This window comes from Ascaphus truei, unplaced genomic scaffold (assembly GCF_040206685.1).
Source record: "Ascaphus truei isolate aAscTru1 unplaced genomic scaffold, aAscTru1.hap1 HAP1_SCAFFOLD_1201, whole genome shotgun sequence".
Lineage (NCBI taxonomy): Eukaryota > Metazoa > Chordata > Amphibia > Anura > Ascaphidae > Ascaphus > Ascaphus truei.
The window spans coordinates 32501-51829 of NW_027454072.1; the positions used below are offsets into that span (position 1 = coordinate 32501).

At 44.0% G+C, this 19329-nt stretch overlaps 1 protein-coding gene across 1 annotated transcript in view; it reads left to right on the forward strand.

Annotated features, from left to right (window-relative positions):
- LOC142475383 (triple functional domain protein-like) overlaps nucleotides 1-5029 on the forward strand; it is a 32225-nt gene extending 27196 nt beyond the window's left edge. Inside the window, exon 16 of the mRNA XM_075581298.1 lies at nucleotides 1427-5029. Coding sequence (XP_075437413.1) covers nucleotides 1427-1969 — 543 coding nt within the window. The 3' untranslated portion in view covers nucleotides 1970-5029. The remainder of the gene's footprint in view (nucleotides 1-1426) is intronic.
- Nucleotides 5030-19329: the final 14300 nt, after the last annotated feature.

Sequence of the window (19329 nt, forward strand, 5' to 3'; positions counted from 1 at the left end):
CACCTCTACACACACAAGCACACCACACACACACACTGGAGCTCTACACTCACAACACAGCACTTCTACACACACACACACATACATACACCACAGCAGCTCTACACACACAAACTCTGCTGCTACACACATACAACAGCACAACACACACTGCTGCTATACCCATAAACACTGCTACTGACACACACACACACCACAGCAGCTCTATACACACACACAACAACAAAGCAGCTCTATACACATACACACACAACACAGCAGCTCTATACACACACACAACACAGCAGCCCTACACACACACACAACACAGCAGCCCTACACACACACACAACACAGCAGCTCTCCACACACACACACACAGCAGCTCTACACACCCACACAGCAGCTCTACACACACACACAACACAGCAGCTCTACACACACAAACTCTGCTGCTACACACACATGCTACACCCATAAACACTGCTGCTGACACACACACACTCACTGGAGCTCTATACACACACTGGAGCTCTACACACACAACACAGCCGCTCTACACACACAACACATACATACAACTGCACAACACACACTGCTGCTGCTATACCCATAAACACTGCTACTGACTTATACACACACACACACACACACACACACACTGCAGCCACAATAAAAAATGCAGCCACTTACTGAACTTTGCAGACTCTCTCTCCCCCCCCCCCCCCCCCCATTCAACTGAATCTGCTCAGAAAATTTCAGTCAGCTAAGGAGGGGGAGGCGTCAACCCGTGGCTGATACTTCTGACCAATCCCCTGCCCTGTCTCAGAGCTGTTACTTGATTTTGGCTTGCGATGGCCGGGTCACGTGTGCTGTTCAGCCAATGAGGGCGAAGCGCTCACGTGACATCACGGGCACGCCCCCAAACATTGAATTGGAGCTGCTCTTGGTTGCGTCTCCACCAGACCCCACAGGCCACAGATCACCTGTGCTGCAGGTGCGTATGACGTCACGCCCTCGGTCGTGTGCGCGCCTACTATGTACAAGACCTTATAATGTGGAGTTCAAGTGAAGCTCACAAGCGGCTCATTATGTTTCTGAAACTGTCATTATGTTGCCGCTCTCTAATGCATTAAACTTTCATTAATGGAGCATTCTACTTTTGGTTCAGACTTGTATTAGAAAGTTAAGAGTCAGTGTAAATTACATCATATGCTATAATAGCATATTTCTAGGAATCCTGTGAAACATCCTATGATTCTATAAGAAAATATTCCAACCCTCAGTAAAATATCATGAAAATGTCTTTTTGGTGTTGTTTTGTTTTCTAAAGCATCTGTGGTGGTGTGAAGGGTTATAGCTCACTTCTGATAAAATCAATTCAATAATATTTTTTTTTGTTTGAATAAACTACTTAATTATTTATGTTCTCTTTGTTATTTATTAGCCTGAAAACATTCTTGTGGATCAGAGCCTAACCAAGCCGACAATAAAACTGTCCGACTTTGGTGATGCAGTTCAGCTCAATACCACCTACTATATCCACCAGTTACTAGGCAACCCAGAGTTTGCAGCTCCAGAGATCATCCTCGGAAATTCTGTCTCCCTCACGTCTGATACATGGAGCGTTGGAGTTCTCACGTATGTCCTTCTCAGTGGCGTCTCTCCTTTCTTGGACGAAAGTGTGGAGGAGACATGCCTAAACATTTGCCGCTTGGATTTTAGCTTCCCGGATGACTACTTCAAGGGAGTCAGCCAGAAGGCCAAAGAGTTTGTATGTTTCTTACTGCAAGGTGACCAGACAAAGCGTCCCTCTGCTGCCCTGTCTTTGCAGGAGCAGTGGCTGCAGCCTGGACGTCACTGGAGTGCCGGCACCCTCGACATGTCAAGACTGACCTCATTCATTGAGCGCCGTAAACACCAGAATGATGTTCGACCCATTGGTAGCATTAAAAACTTCTTACATAGCAGACTTTTGCCCAGAATTTGACACCTAGCTAGGAAGTTCTCTCTCATTCTCTTTCACCTACCTATTAAGGAAGTAAAGTTTCCTGCCAATCGTTTTCTTTACTTTTTTTTAAGTTGGAAAGAAAATATTCCACAAAAAAAGAACTTGCGGCTAATGTGCATCGTGCGATATTGCATTCTAAGTAAAATCCACTCGGCTATTTTTGGGATTCTCAAATTACAGCTATGCTGGGATGGATGGGGTGGAGAAGATTTTGTACTCTGCTAAAAAAAAGAAAAAAGAAAAAAAAAAGACAGATCACAGCTTTGCTGTGTCACAGTATTTTATTCAGGTTTCTGCAAAAACAAAACAAAAAAAGACATTAAAAACATAAAACGAGAACAAAAACACTATTTTTTAAAACGAACAAGAAAATAATTTTGCAAGCTGAATCTTAGGTTTTTTTTTTCAAGGTTTATCAAAGGAAATAATTCATACCCTCATGCTAACTATTGGCAATGTTGAGTAACGTAAAATAATTTTTTGAAAAGCTGGCCATCCTGAAATATAATCACCCAGACTGTACACTCCGGTCAAAGCAATCTTTCTTTGCTAAATTTAATTTTCACTTGTTCACTCTGCTTTCCAGCTGCTTCGCCTGTGTTTCTCACATAGACATGCACTGGTTCTTCTTCGTAGTAAATCCAACCTCAAACGTTTGCATAACACAGAGTGGAAGAATTTCCTCTGATAACATATAGGCCTTACATGTAAATAGACAATTTATCTGACTTTACTATACAGTTTTTTTTTTCTCCCGTTTTGGGTTTTTTTCCCACATGAAGGCGCAAATGGAATATAGCAGAGAAAAGACAAGCATTTTGTCAGTTCATGCTCCTTATAAGTAAAGGCCCCCCCCCCCCATCCTCGTCATTCGAGGGTAGGGAAGCCTAAAAGAGCATAACAATACTGTAAATGCACTCATTGGATCATTGGTTTTTATTTCATATCATGTGCAATGTTGTGGCTTTAACATTTTATGCAACTATTTATGAAAAACGATGTTGTAACTGTAATAAATATATAGAGAAAGCACACTTTTAGTACTGCAAGCTTTATATTTTAATCAGGGGCAGTTGTGGAGGGTGGGAAATGGGGCTGAGTCTTCAAATCACTTTGCTGTTAGTTTAGGATTACTTTATATTACAGCATATATTAAGCCTAGTGAAGCCCTTACAGCCAATCAGAGAGTGTAATCCGCATACAAAATATGCAATTTTACAGTATGCCAGAAACTGTATACTATCCATTACCTCTGTAATGTCAATGGCTGAGTCCTATAACTGCCCAGTAATCTCTCCCTACTTTGTATACAATATCCTTCAACCTCCCTAGTGTGAATGCAGGAGCTACACACACCTAAGTAAGATAGTCTGTGTGTAGGAGTTTAAGGAATGTTTATTTATTTCAGATTGGACATTTTCCGCTATGTGGGACTAACCATTTAACTCAACTATCAATCAGTTCTAAGTGATCATTACCGATTTGTTAAAATTTTTATTTCCTGAATCACAATCTGGGGATGAAACAGGGAAACATAGTTTTACTTTTATTAATGTTGCTATAGGTATTATTTTATATTAATGTTATTGTTTATTTGTAATACCAAAGTATTATTTTTCTTTTTCTTGCTTTCCAGAAATATATTATATTACTCGTGCATCTCCAATCACGTTTACTTATGTGGAAAACCTGCATTAAGACTGAATTTGAGACTCCTTTTGCACCAAGAAGAGACAGAAAAGCATTACCTAGCAATGCTTTATTGCCCCTTTTGACTGTAAGAATAATTAGAAAGCCATATTTTTAAAGATTGAGGGAACCTTCATAGGGCAGACACAGATAATAATGAAGGTCTTGCTTGTTTTGATAGAGGTCAATGTTTAGAATTCCTTCATTGCCACTTACATGCTATGCAGCTCTCTTGCAGTACAGGAATTAATATATGATCAATTTTAAAGGTGTACTCGCTCTTAATCATGGTATAAATAAATAAAAAAAGCAATGCTTACATGGAATCTTTAAAGACCCTCTGAGAAAAAACATGACTTGCATTTTCTTTATCACAAAACACAGTATAGTACCACTGAGACTCACTAATACGTTTTGTTGTGCTGGTGCTCAAATGTTAATTTGGCATTTGGTGCGTAAATCATTTTCAAGGTGCAATCCCATCTACGTGTCCAATTTCTTTCCCTACATGTTTTGATCAAGAGGCCTTCGCCGTTTTTCTATCTTTAGCCTCATCTTGTTCACTTCCCCGAAATCAGATGTGACCTGGGATTAATTAGTGAGTGGACTAAAGCAGGCTTTTCCATTTAGAAAAACACTATTCTCAATAGAAATGCACCATTTATGATAACCAAAACAGATGTAGTCCAGTGGCCATGATTTAGCCATTATTTGATCAAATAAAATATTTTTAGACCCACTCTGGGATCAACTGGTAATCTTTATCAAAACATGTCAAATTAATACATTGAAAATATAAGGGGTTAATATACTGGGTTGCACCTTATTTAAGATGGATCTAAACAATTGGTGATTTTTAAGATATAGTTTGTAAGAGTGAATGAACTTTTGACGGACACATTTTGGTGCATGATAGCATTTACCTCAATGAGGGGGGTGGGGCTATAGTTCTGTGTTTCATACTATAATATATATTGCTGTGATAGGCAGTATAAACACAAGCCTTATTCTGGATCAGATACCTGGATTTAAAACTATAGGTTTAGGACTAGATGTTAGCTTTGCATATTCCAACATTTACTATTTATTGTTTTGATTTTGTAAAGCTGTACAGAAACGTTTTAAAAGTTAAACTGGATGTGTAATCATGCCAAACCTCATTACATTGTGTTGGTTATTTCCATTTGGGTTTATTCTCATTCTATTTTAGTTTCATTTTTTATTTTATTTTTTTTATACTTATTTTGCATGTATATTTCTTTGTACAGAGACATTGTGTTTACACAGTATGTGATGTAAATATTTTATTTTGCCATCAGTTATTTTACAAATTAAACATATTTGACATGACATTTTCCTGACTTTTTTTTTCCTTCAAAAATGTGCACGTTTGTATCAACATATCATAAAGTGAATATAGCGATTTTCATTATTCATTGTAGTCATATAAAAACTGCCTGGTGTTTGCAGAGTATATGTACAGTTAAAAAAAATATTTAAAAAATCGCATATTTCATGAAGAAAATTCTCCTGCAGCTTCCTGTTTAGGAGAGATTATAATGTAATATAATTATCTTTCAGGACTCTAGTAAATGACATTGTGAATATACTAAACTTTTTTTGCAGCTCATTCCAGATCCCTACAACTTGGTAATCACTGCAGCTTTTTTCCTAAGCACCTAATAAAAGCAGTAGGTATTGTATTTTCCTTGTTGTTTTGCTGTTGGTTTTAACCTACATTTGAGAGCATTGTGCAAATACATAAAATAATAAAATCAACATGATCACTAATGGTGAAGGTGTTGCTGGGCCAAGTTCTTTTATATATTGCAACTTTTGTCACTGATTCGTAACATCACATATTCTTAATTACCTTGCAAATGTAAGCCTAACCGCTTAAGTGCGAGTAGCACAAAAACATATATTGGAATGTACAATAAATACTCGTTTTGTAATAGATTAGTTCGGGAATGACACTAAATGAGGAAAAGCATGCAGCAGCAACTCCAAAGTTGAGCTGAGACGTAACAATTATAAATAAAATGTCCGCTATTAATAGTCCCTACTATTAATAAAGCTATTGGATAATTTTGCAGAGAAGTGTGAAAAATAGGCAAAGTTGCAAAAAAAAAATAAAAAAAAAAAAGCAAGAAAGATTCTTTGTAGACAGAGTTCAACTGCAGCTTTAAAACAATGCAAATGTTTCAGTATCTGTACTGCACAAGCAAAAATCTCACCGTGTTGGGGATTGGCAGTGGAATTAAATTCCTGCAAGGTTTCTCAAATTGTGTGCTCGGGACTAGCAATGATCCAAGTACACTTTGGTGATGGTCCACAAGATTGAGCTGTCTAGCCTTCCTATTTACCTCACACAAGCCTGCTGAGAAAACTGTTCGGGTCCAGGATTCCATATTGGAACTGTGCAGCGACTTGTTGAGTGAGGGAGACAGGTCAGAACTAATTCGCAGTGTGCGCTTGGTTTTCAGGCAGTGCTGGGCCCCTTAATGCCCAGGACACTAGCCATGGCTAAACCCCCTGATGGCAGCGCTGATCTTACAATTTATCATTTTGACATTTCTAATATTGGTAAATCTATTTATATAAAAGACTTAGGTATGTTTCCGTACAAAGGTTCAGTTGTTACAGGGTTGCTAAGCAACAAGATGTCTGCAACTCATGATGTCACCAGTATGATGTAACATGCCAGATATATAGCCTACCATTTACAACCAGGGCCGCCAACAGAAATCATGTGGCCCAGGACAAATTAAAAGAGCAGGGCCTCCTCCCCTGAACCCATAGCGCACCTACCATGAAAAAATATTTTTTAGCGTGCAACTTTTACTTAACTGTTTTCTTATTGTGATACAGAAAAAAACATTACAATGCAGCCTGTTTATTTTTATATTTTCAACAAAAGACAGGTGACTGCCTGCCTGGGTGGGTGACTGCCTGGGTGGGTGGGTGAGTGACCTTGGGTTAGTGACTGGGTGGGTGACTGGGTTGGTGGGTGGGTGACTGAGTTGGTGGGTGGTTGACTGGGTGGGAGGGTGATTGGGATGACGTGGGTGGGTGAGTGAGTGACTGGGTGTGTGGGTGGGATAGTGACTGGGTGAGTGACAGTGACTGAGTGGGTGACGGTGGGTGAGTGAGTGACAGTAACTGCGTGGTGGGTGACATACCTTGACAGGGTGAGTGCTGCTTCCTTGCTGCCTGCTGCTTCCCCGCTGCCCCCGATATCCCCGTGGCAGCTGCACAGAGTGGGAGGTGGGCTCGGGGTAGGAGGGCGCGGGAGGTGGGTCGGGGGGGCGCGGGAGGTGGACTCGGGGTGCACAGGAGGTGGGCGGCTGGGGGGGGCGCGAGACTTGTGGGCGGCTGCAGCATCCTCTGCGGCTGCTGCGGTATTGGCGCACGGAGGTGGGCTCGGGGGGGGCAGGGCGTGAGACGCGGCTGCAGCAGCCCCCGCGGCTGTGCTGGGTTGGCGCGCAGGATGTGGGGGGCGGGGCGCAAGTCTTGGCAGGAGGCTGCAGCATCCTATGTGGCTGCTGCCCGGTGGGGATCCTGGTTTGGCGCTTCCCCGCCCTCCGTCCCATGGTGGGAGCGGGAGGGGGGAGCAGGCCCACAGGCCGTACACCCTGCTTGCCTTGTGGGACCTCGGCTCTGCGCATGGGGAATCACCGCCATTTAAAAAATATATATATATATATATATAGAACGGGCAGGGCCGCGCTGGGGGCCCGGCGGCCAGGCCCCCCTGACTCACAGGGACCGGGATGCCCGTACCCTTTGTCCCCCCCTGTTCGCTGGCGTGGCAGCTTCGTCAGGAGCCAGCGAAACACGTTGAGTGAACCTGCAGCAGTCCAGAAGTGTGCCGTACATGCCCCAGAACCCGTGTGGATCCATTCTGTGATCGCCGACGAAACCGTAAGTGACGCGACGGGCCGGACCGGAAGTTACGCGACGCGACCTCGGGAGTGGGGTGGACGGAGTACACCTATGCTGCGCATCGATTTTTATGTGTCTAAGCACATGTTGATCATGTAAGTGCAATATCAATTGCCCTTTTCAATATATCATTAGTGAACATACAGTGTTGCACTAGAGTTGTCTTTCTTTCATTCCATTGAGGGTTTGTCCTGCTAACATCAGGGAGTGTTCACAAGCAAGACCCCCCTGCACATTGCTGAATCTACCCACTGCATCTATTGCTATTCAAATGCTGTATTACAACTGGGAGAATGTGAGTCCCCATTCATGATTCCTGTTTAGGTTGCTGTATTTGTTTAAACATACCACACTATTTTATATATTTTTTTCCCTACATATATATGGTGACACCTGCGCTCCCCACAAGCTTCCCTTTACCGTTCAAGATAGGAGAAACTGGATCTTCTCCCAAGAGGGTTGAGCAGCAAAGTTTGCCATTTTTTATTTTATTTCATTATATTTGAGCACTTTTGTAATTTATCACATTATCTTTATTCATATATATTTCACCTTCATAAGTAGCGCCTCACAATTTTTGTTTTTCACTCGTTATCCACTTAAGCTGAATTGGTGGCGCGCGTCTGCGGTTACCAATCAAAGCCAGGACGGATACATTGTATGCCGGCTTGTAACCCAGACCAATTATAGGTCAAACAGCAACCCACATCACAGAGCTCCTTCAAATAAGTGGATAACTTGCGCTAGGAAAGAGCTAGCAGTCTAATTTTTGGAGTGCAGCTAGTTAACAAAGTAGCATGAACATACATATGAATTTTATTTTTGTTGCATATACAGAACATACATATAAAAATAAACTGTATTTCAATGGTGTTTTAAATGTACAGACAGAAACCCTTTTCTGTCAGCCCGGCAATGAATCCATTAACATGCCCATATGTTATGGATGAATGAGCTGAGGGATTTTTCATCTCCGTACTTCAAAGGGCACCCTGCTAAGTTGGTGCCCCAGTGTCTAGAGAAGTCCGGAGTTGAAAAACCTCAGAGACCCGAGGTGTTAGGGTGGCCGGGATATTTGTAAGTATCAGATACCGTTGCGAAGTATGGGCACTTCACCCTTGGTAGCCAAACCCCAGACTTACTGTCGCCAGGTAAAAGGTTGGGCCCGGTATGCTAAGCAGCTTAGGTGTCAGGTTGGCACATGCTCTTAGCAGACAGGGAAGCAACTTCTGCCCGTTCTAGGAACTCCTGGCAAGTCTGGGATAGGTGGGAAAAATTGTTCCCACAGGAGGATTGGCTGTGTATGTTAGGGATGAGGCTCTTAACCCTATAAAAATGCCTGCAGCCCAATCCTAGTCAGTTCCATCTAAGATTCATCTCAGCTTTACCAAGATATGTCCAAGCTATAGCGTCAGCGGTTCCAGAGTGTGAGGGGTTAACTACACCGTAACAAAGATTTGCACGCCTCTTCCAGAATTAGTTTGAGCTAAGGATTCCCGAACGAATCCTGTAAGGATTGAACAAACATCTTTCCTCCGACAGAGATACAGGGGTGGCAACTTGTGCCCCTAGCCGAGGACTGTCGCACGGCTCAAATTGCGCACCCACTTGCAGGGGTGCCCAGACACTTTGTTTTTAAGTCATTCGTTCCGTGGACATTTGATTTCGTTTCCCCATCCCAGTAGGTGTTTATCCAGTGTAATTGTGAAGTTTTGTGAGTTTGTCTGAAAAGAAATAAATTACAATTTGTTTTGCCCTCCTTGTTGTGCTCAATCCAGAATCCCGGTATTAATGTGTTGGTAAGACCTGATCTACCATGACAGGCTTATTTACTGGTGGCAGCGGTGGGACGCTGATTGAGCCTAAGGTATAGTCTCCTGCGGGATTCTGTAACATAGTGGTGGAAACTCATAGATTGCGAGCTCCCCAGACAAGTGGCAATTTACACACGCTTCACAAGAGCACGAGATAGAACACCTGTTCCCTTTGCCCATATACCTGTGCTTTGATAAAGTCTATCTATAGACGAAACGCGTCAGAGTGTTGGTACTGATGCTCACTGTTTAGATTAAATAAAGTCTTTTACTTTTTTCCAATGCATTAGTTGTGTGGAGTGCTGTGACCACGGTTACCATTTCCTCTTCATACCTGTGCTAGCAGTCTCGCCATGAATCACCCCTCCGGACGGTTCTGATCCTGGGACCGCATTCGAGTCATGGAGAGATGTGCAGGCTATGGATTACCGACAGACAGTCGGTCAAAGGTACAACTGGAGGAGGACATGGAAAGTCATGAAGTCAGACTGGCTCCAATGGAGGGGCATGTCCCCTTAGCTGCAGTTGCAGTGGACACCAATCCCCCCGGAGTGCAGGAGGTTAATCCAGTTCCGGAGCTACAAGGACATGGAGAGGGTGTAGGTGACCACCTGAATATTGGTGGCTTGGTGCTAGTGGGTTCGGAGGAGGTAGTCACTGCGGATGCCGGGCTTGCCGCTCCTGGGCTCACAGCTCTCCTGGCCCCATGGGGAGAAATGGCTACAGCAGCGGAGCGTATATTGTATGTCTTTATTTATATAGCGCCAAAAGTGTACTCGGCGCTTCACAAAGAATACAGTACAGGAAATTATAATAATACAATAAGTGCAGAAAAATCAGACAATAGGAAAGAAAATCCCTGCCCCGAAGAGCTTACAATCTAAGGTTTGAGGGGAACTTACAGAGACAACAGTACAGGGAATAAGTGCTGTATACAGATGCTAGCCGCAGTACACGGAAAAGCCCCACACTCCCACCTTGTCAACGGGGAACAGGATATTCTCCGGGTGGACCACCACAGCTTCAGCAAGTTCGTGGATGGCACGGACGAAATCAACGCATTCTTAAATGACTTTGAAACTCAGTGTGACTGGGGAGGGGTGCCAAGCGAGTATTAAAGGGGTCACCCTCATTAGGCACCCCCTTCCACCATCTGGGAAGTGAGGGGTTAACCAGAAATGTACTTATAATGCATATGTTCCCCTGCTTCACAACCAAAAGGTTATCCTATTCCCACATTTAGAGGGAATTCATGTATTTTTATTCCCCTGCCTCAGGGCAAACTGTGTTCTATTTGATAGACGTGTATATTGGTACAATGATTGGTGTTTCTACCTATACAGTGTATGCAGCAACCATATACACTGGGATCAGATCGGGAGGGAAAGGGTTAATTGCATTTCCATGTTTATTGCCCTTTGTCCCATTTCCCGCCTTTGCAGTCTCCATTTTGCAGCATCTCCATAGGTTGCCATTGGAGCCCCATGTAATCCTATGGAGATTTGGGCCCGATATCGCAGAAGACCTGCAGGTGGCGCCCGGGAGGAGGAGCGGCGGTTCCCCATTGAAAGTGAATGGAGTAATGCATTTCTATGGGGATTCCTCAACTTCGACCTCCAGGAACGGACTGGCAGCCAGCCAGACCGCAGAACCCCAAAAGCGTAAACAATGTCTTAAAAGAGCTTTTATCAGGCCTCGGTCAAGTTCACGTCCAATTGGCGTGGGAACTTTGGTTCTAGGGCACCCGGAAATAAAATTCTTTTTGCCCCTAGCGCCTAGCAACCCTCTCACTCGACCCCAACCGGGTCCGACAATTAATGGCGACGAGAAAGGGTCGCGCCGGCCATGAGGGACCTACCATTGACCGCAATGGCGGACAAAGCCGCGTGGCTTTCAAACACTAAGTGGAAAACAGTGTAAACTGAAAACCCATAACTCCGGTTCCGTGGGGACCAGAGGGCTGGGATTTGGCCAGGATGTAGTCACTGCTCCGGCATGACTGCATGGCAATTTCCAGCCCTCTCCCCTCAACCGAACGGAGTAGGGTTAACTGTGAAAAAGTGTGTGTTTCCCATTGACTTCAATGGTAGCGGAGGTCCCATTGAATCCTATGGCAGCGCCGGCCCTATTGATTCCAATGGAGGAAAGCCCCTTGGCTTTGAAACGGCCAAGTCCAAAAACGTATAAAGTGAAAACCCATAACTTTGGTTCCGTAAGTACCAGAGGGCTGGGATTTGGGCCGCATGTAGTCACTGCTCCGGCATGACTGCACAGCAATTTCTAGCCCTCTCCGATCAACCGGACGGAGTATGGGTAACTGTGAAAAATGTGGTTTTCCCATTGACTTCAATGGTGGTGTTGCTCCATTAAAAGCCTATACCGGCGGAGCTCATTGATTTCAATGGAAGAGTGAAATGCACTTATTTCTTTTAGCCTATAGCAGAGAATCCTGAATGTAGTTGATGATATGTCCCCATTTTCCTTGATCGAAATTCTGAGATCAAGAAAAGAGATCTCTGTGGGGCCTATTTTTTTTTTTTTTTTTCCAAACTTTTTTATTGGGTAGATACACAGTTACATATATGCAATTGTCAACATTTACATCCCAACATATTACACCATTTTCAAATTTTGTGGAAGAGAGGCAAGGAAACTTGCCCATGAGGAGCACTTCCCAAGAGGGGGAAGCTTAGTATAGTACCGAAGAAGGAGAAGAACAGGTGGGGGGGGGGGGGGGGGGAGGAAAAGAGGGGGCGGGGAGGGGCGGGAGAGTGTATCTTCTTCTGGGCGGCCTGCGTCCCAGTTTATTAGGGTAGTAGTCCTTTATGAAGGGGATTCCTGTTTCGACCCTGGAAGGGGACCCTAGTCCTGTAATGTCATCCACGGTTCCCACACCCTTTCGAATGGTTTAATTTTTTGCTTTAGGTAGGCTGTAAGCTTTTCCATAAGCATCACTTCGTTGATTCTTTTTTTAATCATTCCCTTAGTAGGGGGGGCTACCTTCTTCCAGGAGGACGCTATTTCACATCTCGCCGCTGTGAGGATAAAGGAGATCAATTTCCTAGTTGGGCGACCAATTTCCTCAGTTGGTCTGGCCAGTAGGTAGGTCAATGGCTCAATGGGTAACTCGAGGTCTGTGACCTCTTTTATTAAATTTTGGACCGTAGTCCAGTATTTCTTAATTTCTGGACATGCCCACCATATATGGGCCATGTCCCCCCTTTGGCCACAGCCTCTCCAGCACAGATCTGATGCCAGAGGGTAGATTTGTTTTAATCTCACTGGCGTGAGGTACCAATAGAAGAGTACTTTATAAATGTTTTCCCTTGTAGTGGTGCAGATGGATGTCTCTGCGGCCGCTCCCCAGATTTCTTTCCAGTCTTCCTCCTCAATAGTTATATTTAGGTCCGCGGCCCATTTAAACATGTAGTCATGTTGAGGAGATCCCTCCCTTGTTTCCATTTCTGAGTAGATCTTGGATATTAGTCCCCTTTGGTCCGAGTCAGACTTGCAGAGTCCCTCAAATCTAGTGGGAAAGGGGAATTCCAGGCTTGGCGATACTTTTTGAGCGAAATGTCTGATTTGGAGGTACTTAAACGCATCCAAGTTCGGGATCTTATATTTTGCTTTCAGGTCTCGGTAGCTTAGGAGACTTCCTAGACATATTATGTCCATTAGCGTCTTTATTCCTTCTGATTTTAGTTGGTCGAACTGTTTTGATGCACATCCCGGTGGGAACTTAGGGTTGTCAAATATTGGTGTAAGTTGCGAGCCCGTAGAGGCGAGCTTATATTTGTTTTTAGTTTTTAGCCAAACTTCCCATGTGTGCCTTGCTGTTCTTAGTTTAAATTTTTGCGGTGGCATGTCTCCCCTTTCCATACTCCATAGGCATGCTGGCAGAGAAGGCATTTTAGCATAGAATGTTTCTATTTGGAGCCAACATCTTTGGGTCGAGTCTGCGTTCCATAGTACCGCTTGCTTTAGTTGAGCAGCCTGATAATATTTTTGGATATCCGGGACTCCCATGCCCCCTCTCCCCCGTGATGACAGCAGAACTGATCGGGCTACTCTGGGTCTTTTGCCTTGCCAAATGAAATGGAACATCCTGTTTTGGATGTTTTTAAGCTCTGAGCCGGGGACATGGACCGGAAGGGTTTGGAAATAATACAGTAATCTTGGGAGAATATTCATTTTTAGAGATATCATCCTTCCGATCCATGATATTTGGTAATCTTCCCATTTGCTCAAATCCTTTTTGATTTTGTCAAAGAGAGCTGGGTAGTTACACTGATATAGTGACTGGTAGTCCCTTGATACATTCACTCCCAGGTATTTGATGTGTGAAGGGCTCCATTTGTATGCAAAGTTTATTTTGATTAGTTTCACTTCTGGCTCTGTTAGACTGATGTTTAGGGCCTCCGATTTATCACTATTAATTTTGTATCCTGATATACCTCCAAAGTCCTCGAGCTCCTTCTGGAGATTGGGAAGGGAGGTCTGAGGCTTGGTTAGCGTTAGAATGATATCATCGGCAAACAGGGAGATCTTATAATTTATTTTTCCAATCGTTATGCCCTGGATATTTATATTGTTTCAAATTTTAGCCGCCAAGGGTTCTATGGTGAGAGCAAAGAGGAGGGGGGACAAGGGGCATCCCTGTCTTGTACCATTTTTTATTTGGAATCTCTCTGAGTTTCCTCCTGGTAGTTTTACAATTGCTGACGGGTTTTGGTACAACGCCTTTACTCCTTCTAGGTATGTATCTTTGAAACCGAATTTCTCCAACGTTTTAGTGAGGAAAAGCCAATCAATTCTATCAAATGCCTTCTCTGCATCTAAACTTAATAGCATTGCCTTGGAGTTTGTAAGATGGACGTGTTCAATGATGTCAAAAATCTTTCTGGTATTGTCCGAGGCTTGACGCCCTTGGACGAACCCAACCTGGTCTATATTTATTAATCTTGGCAGAATGGGGTTCAACCGATTCGCCAGGATTTTACTATATAGTTTCAAATCATTATTTAAAAGTGAAATGGGTCTGTAGCTCCCACACTGTGTTGGGTCTTTCCCCTCTTTATGAATAATGGCCAGGTTAGCTAGGGACATTGATGAAGGGATCGGGTTCCCTTCCAGGAATGAGTTAAACAGGTTCATCAAATGCGGGGTCAGGATTGGGAGGAACTTTTTATAATAGGTATTGGAGAAGCCATCTGGGCCTGGTGCTTTGGATGTTTTAGAGACCTTTACCGCGGATATCAGTTCTTCTTTCGTGATTTTGGAGTTGAGGTGGGAATTTTCTTCCTCCGTCAACTTGGGTAGATCACAATCAGCTAGATAGCTTAAGATTGCTTCCGCCTTTGCCGACTCTGAGGCCCCCTTTTGAGTCTTCAAATTGTAGAGTTTAGTATAAAATTTAGTGAATTCGTCCGCTATTTTCTTCTCGTTATATAGCACCTCACCAGACCCCTTTCTGATCGCCGTGATCTGGGATCTTTTTTGTACGCCTCTTAGTTTAGAGGCCAACAGTCTATCAGCCTTATTACCCTTATCGTAATACCTCTGGTTTGTCCATTTGAGGGCCTTTTCCACCCTTTCAAGTTGGATGTTCTTTAACTCATTTCTAGTGGTGATCAGGGCTTTATAGATTCTTTTTGAAGGGTTAATTTTATGTTGTTGTTCCAAATTGGTTATTTTCTCTGTCAGATCCTTTGTTATTTTTGCCTTGACTTTTTTCTTGTGGGAGGCAATTGAGATAAAGTTACCTCTGATTGCAGCCTTATGGGCTTCCCACAGTATTGCAGGAGATGAGACCGTACCACAATTGTTAATGAAGTACTCCTTAAGGGCCTTTTTGATCTTTCTCTCCACCTCTGGGCAATTTAGCAGTGTGTCATTTAATTTCCAATTGTAGGAGAATGTTTTTATGAAGGGGACCGATAGGGTTAAAGTGATTGGCGCATGATCTGACCAGGACGTTGGGCCTATGTCTGAGCCTACTGAGGCCTCTAGGATATTTCTGGATCCCAGAAAGTAATCAATACGAGAATAGGTCTGGTGAGGTGCTGAGAAGAATGTGTAGTCTCTTTGGCCCTGATGTTGGGTTCTCCATATATCCATCAAGGAAAATTCCTTTAGTATTTCTCTGAATCTCTTCCCTTTGCTAAGGGATTGGGGCAGGTGTGGTCGGCCTGGGGTGGATGATTTATCTTCTGTTGGGTCAAGGGCCATGTTCAGGTCTCCCCCCACTATCACTGATGACAGGTATCTCGGGTCTAAGTCCTCTAGTACTTTTTTCAGAAATACTATCTGGTTTTCATTTGGGGCATATAGATTGACCAGAGCGATTTCCGTACCCGAGAGTGTGCCATACACCACAAGGAATCTACCCTCTGGATCTGTTACTGTTTTTGTTAAATTGAATGGGGTTCCTTGGCGGACTAAAATTGCAACTCCCCTTTTTTTACTGCTAAATGAGGAATAAAACCCCAAGGGGAATGCATTTTGGAATGTTTTAGGCGGATCCTGAGATGTAAAATGCGTCTCCTGGAGGAAAATGATATCTCCACCGGATCTCTTCATTTCTTGAAGAGCTAATCGTCTTTTTCTATTATTTTGTAGACCTTTTACATTAAGAGAGACCAATTTAATTGCAGATATGCTAGCCATAAGAGCTTTTATCAGCATAGTTTTTTAGGGCCTCACTTTTCCCAACGGCGAGGTCCTGCTTTAGCGCTTCGTTTATTTCCTTTAGGGTGTGGGGCCGTGCGGTCTGTGGGGCGTGTGTCTCTACGTTTGAGTCGCCTCCCCAGGGGAAGGGGGGGGAGGAGGGGGGAGGGGAAGTACAGGGGTGGGTAGGGGGGTGGAAGTCCTGCTGGGACAGTATCAGCAGGGGTTGTGGAGAAGAAAATGAAAAGGACTAGGCTTTTGAGTGGCCTAGTACAAGTAGTGACCGGTAGTCTACTTCTGGAGATTGGGAAGGGAGGTCTGAGGCTTGGTTAGCGTTAGAATGATATCATCGGCAAACAGGGAGATCTTATAATTTATTTTTCCAATCGTTATGCCCTGGATATTTATATTGTTTCAAATTTTAGCCGCCAAGGGTTCTATGGTGAGAGCAAAGAGGAGGGGGGACAAGGGGCATCCCTGTCTTGTACCATTTTTTATTTGGAATCTCTCTGAGTTTCCTCCTGGTAGTTTTACAATTGCTGACGGGTTTTGGTACAACGCCTTTACTCCTTCTAGGTATGTATCTTTGAAACCGAATTTCTCCAACGTTTTAGTGAGGAAAAGCCAATCAATTCTATCAAATGCCTTCTCTGCATCTAAACTTAATAGCATTGCCTTGGAGTTTGTAAGATGGACGTGTTCAATGATGTCAAAAATCTTTCTGGTATTGTCCGAGGCTTGACGCCCTTGGACGAACCCAACCTGGTCTATATTTATTAATCTTGGCAGAATGGGGTTCAACCGATTCGCCAGGATTTTACTATATAGTTTCAAATCATTATTTAAAAGTGAAATGGGTCTGTAGCTCCCACACTGTGTTGGGTCTTTCCCCTCTTTATGAATAATGGCCAGGTTAGCTAGGGACATTGATGAAGGGATCGGGTTCCCTTCCAGGAATGAGTTAAACAGGTTCATCAAATGCGGGGTCAGGATTGGGAGGAACTTTTTATAATAGGTATTGGAGAAGCCATCTGGGCCTGGTGCTTTGGATGTTTTAGAGACCTTTACCGCGGATATCAGTTCTTCTTTCGTGATTTTGGAGTTGAGGTGGGAATTTTCTTCCTCCGTCAACTTGGGTAGATCACAATCAGCTAGATAGCTTAAGATTGCTTCCGCCTTTGCCGACTCTGAGGCCCCCTTTTGAGTCTTCAAATTGTAGAGTTTAGTATAAAATTTAGTGAATTCGTCCGCTATTTTCTTCTCGTTATATAGCACCTCACCAGACCCCTTTCTGATCGCCGTGATCTGGGATCTTTTTTGTACGCCTCTTAGTTTAGAGGCCAACAGTCTATCAGCCTTATTACCCTTATCGTAATACCTCTGGTTTGTCCATTTGAGGGCCTTTTCCACCCTTTCAAGTTGGATGTTCTTTAACTCATTTCTAGTGGTGATCAGGGATTTATAGATTCTTTTTGAAGGGTTAATTTTATGTTGTTGTTCCAAATTGGTTATTTTCTCTGTCAGATCCTTTGTTATTTTTGCCTTGACTTTTTTCTTGTGGGAGGCAATTGAGATAAAGTTACCTCTGATTGCAGCCTTATGGGCTTCCCACAGTATTGCAGGAGATGAGACCGTACCACAATTGTTAATGAAGTACTCCTTAAGGGCCTTTTTGATCTTTCTCTCCACCTCTGGGCAATTTAGCAGTGTGTCATTTAATTTCCAATTGTAGGAGAATGTTTTTATGAAGGGGACCGATAGGGTTAAAGTGATTGGCGCATGATCTGACCAGGACGTTGGGCCTATGTCTGAGCCTACTGAGGCCTCTAGGATATTTCTGGATCCCAGAAAGTAATCAATACGAGAATAGGTCTGGTGAGGTGCTGAGAAGAATGTGTAGTCTCTTTGGCCCTGATGTTGGGTTCTCCATATATCCATCAAGGAAAATTCCTTTAGTATTTCTCTGAATCTCTTCCCTTTGCTAAGGGATTGGGGCAGGTGTGGTCGGCCTGGGGTGGATGATTTATCTTCTGTTGGGTCAAGGGCCATGTTCAGGTCTCCCCCCACTATCACTGATGACAGGTATCTCGGGTCTAAGTCCTCTAGTACTTTTTTCAGAAATACTATCTGGTTTTCATTTGGGGCATATAGATTGACCAGAGCGATTTCCGTACCCGAGAGTGTGCCATACACCACAAGGAATCTACCCTCTGGATCTGTTACTGTTTTTGTTAAATTGAATGGGGTTCCTTGGCGGACTAAAATTGCAACTCCCCTTTTTTTACTGCTAAATGAGGAATAAAACCCCAAGGGGAATGCATTTTGGAATGTTTTAGGCGGATCCTGAGATGTAAAATGCGTCTCCTGGAGGAAAATGATATCTCCACCGGATCTCTTCATTTCTTGAAGAGCTAATCGTCTTTTTCTATTATTTTGTAGACCTTTTACATTAAGAGAGACCAATTTAATTGCAGATATGCTAGCCATAAGAGCTTTTATCAGCATAGTTTTTTAGGGCCTCACTTTTCCCAACGGCGAGGTCCTGCTTTAGCGCTTCGTTTATTTCCTTTAGGGTGTGGGGCCGTGCGGTCTGTGGGGCGTGTGTCTCTACGTTTGAGTCGCCTCCCCAGGGGAAGGGGGGGGAGGAGGGGGGAGGGGAAGTACAGGGGTGGGTAGGGGGGTGGAAGTCCTGCTGGGACAGTATCAGCAGGGGTTGTGGAGAAGAAAATGAAAAGGACTAGGCTTTTGAGTGGCCTAGTACAAGTAGTGACCGGTAGTCTACTAGCCGGTTGTTGGGCTTAAGGCCCTTGGGAGGTTCCGGGTCTGTCTCCTCTCTGGTCGGGCAGGGAGACGTGGACCTTTACCTAGTGTTTTTGAGTACACCTTGTTTCTGACTTTGGGTTTAATGTTGGAGTCACGAGTAGGAGGGCCGGTTAGGTTCAGTTGGTTAGTGTGGCGGAGAGGGAATATTTGGTCGGGGGGTTGGGATAAGGTGGAGGGTGGGAGGAGAGGAAGGGGAGGCTGGGGTGAGAGGGGAGGGAGGGAGAGGGCAGAGGGGGAAGTGATAGCGGGCGGAGGAGGGGAAGGGTGGGCGGGGGGGGAAGGGGTGAATGGTGGGGGAGGGGTTAGGATAGGGAACGTGTTTGTATGAGTAGTCCAAAGGGGGCCCCATGACATATTATAGCCACATTCAGCACAGAGGGGATACGTGGGCCACAAGCTAGA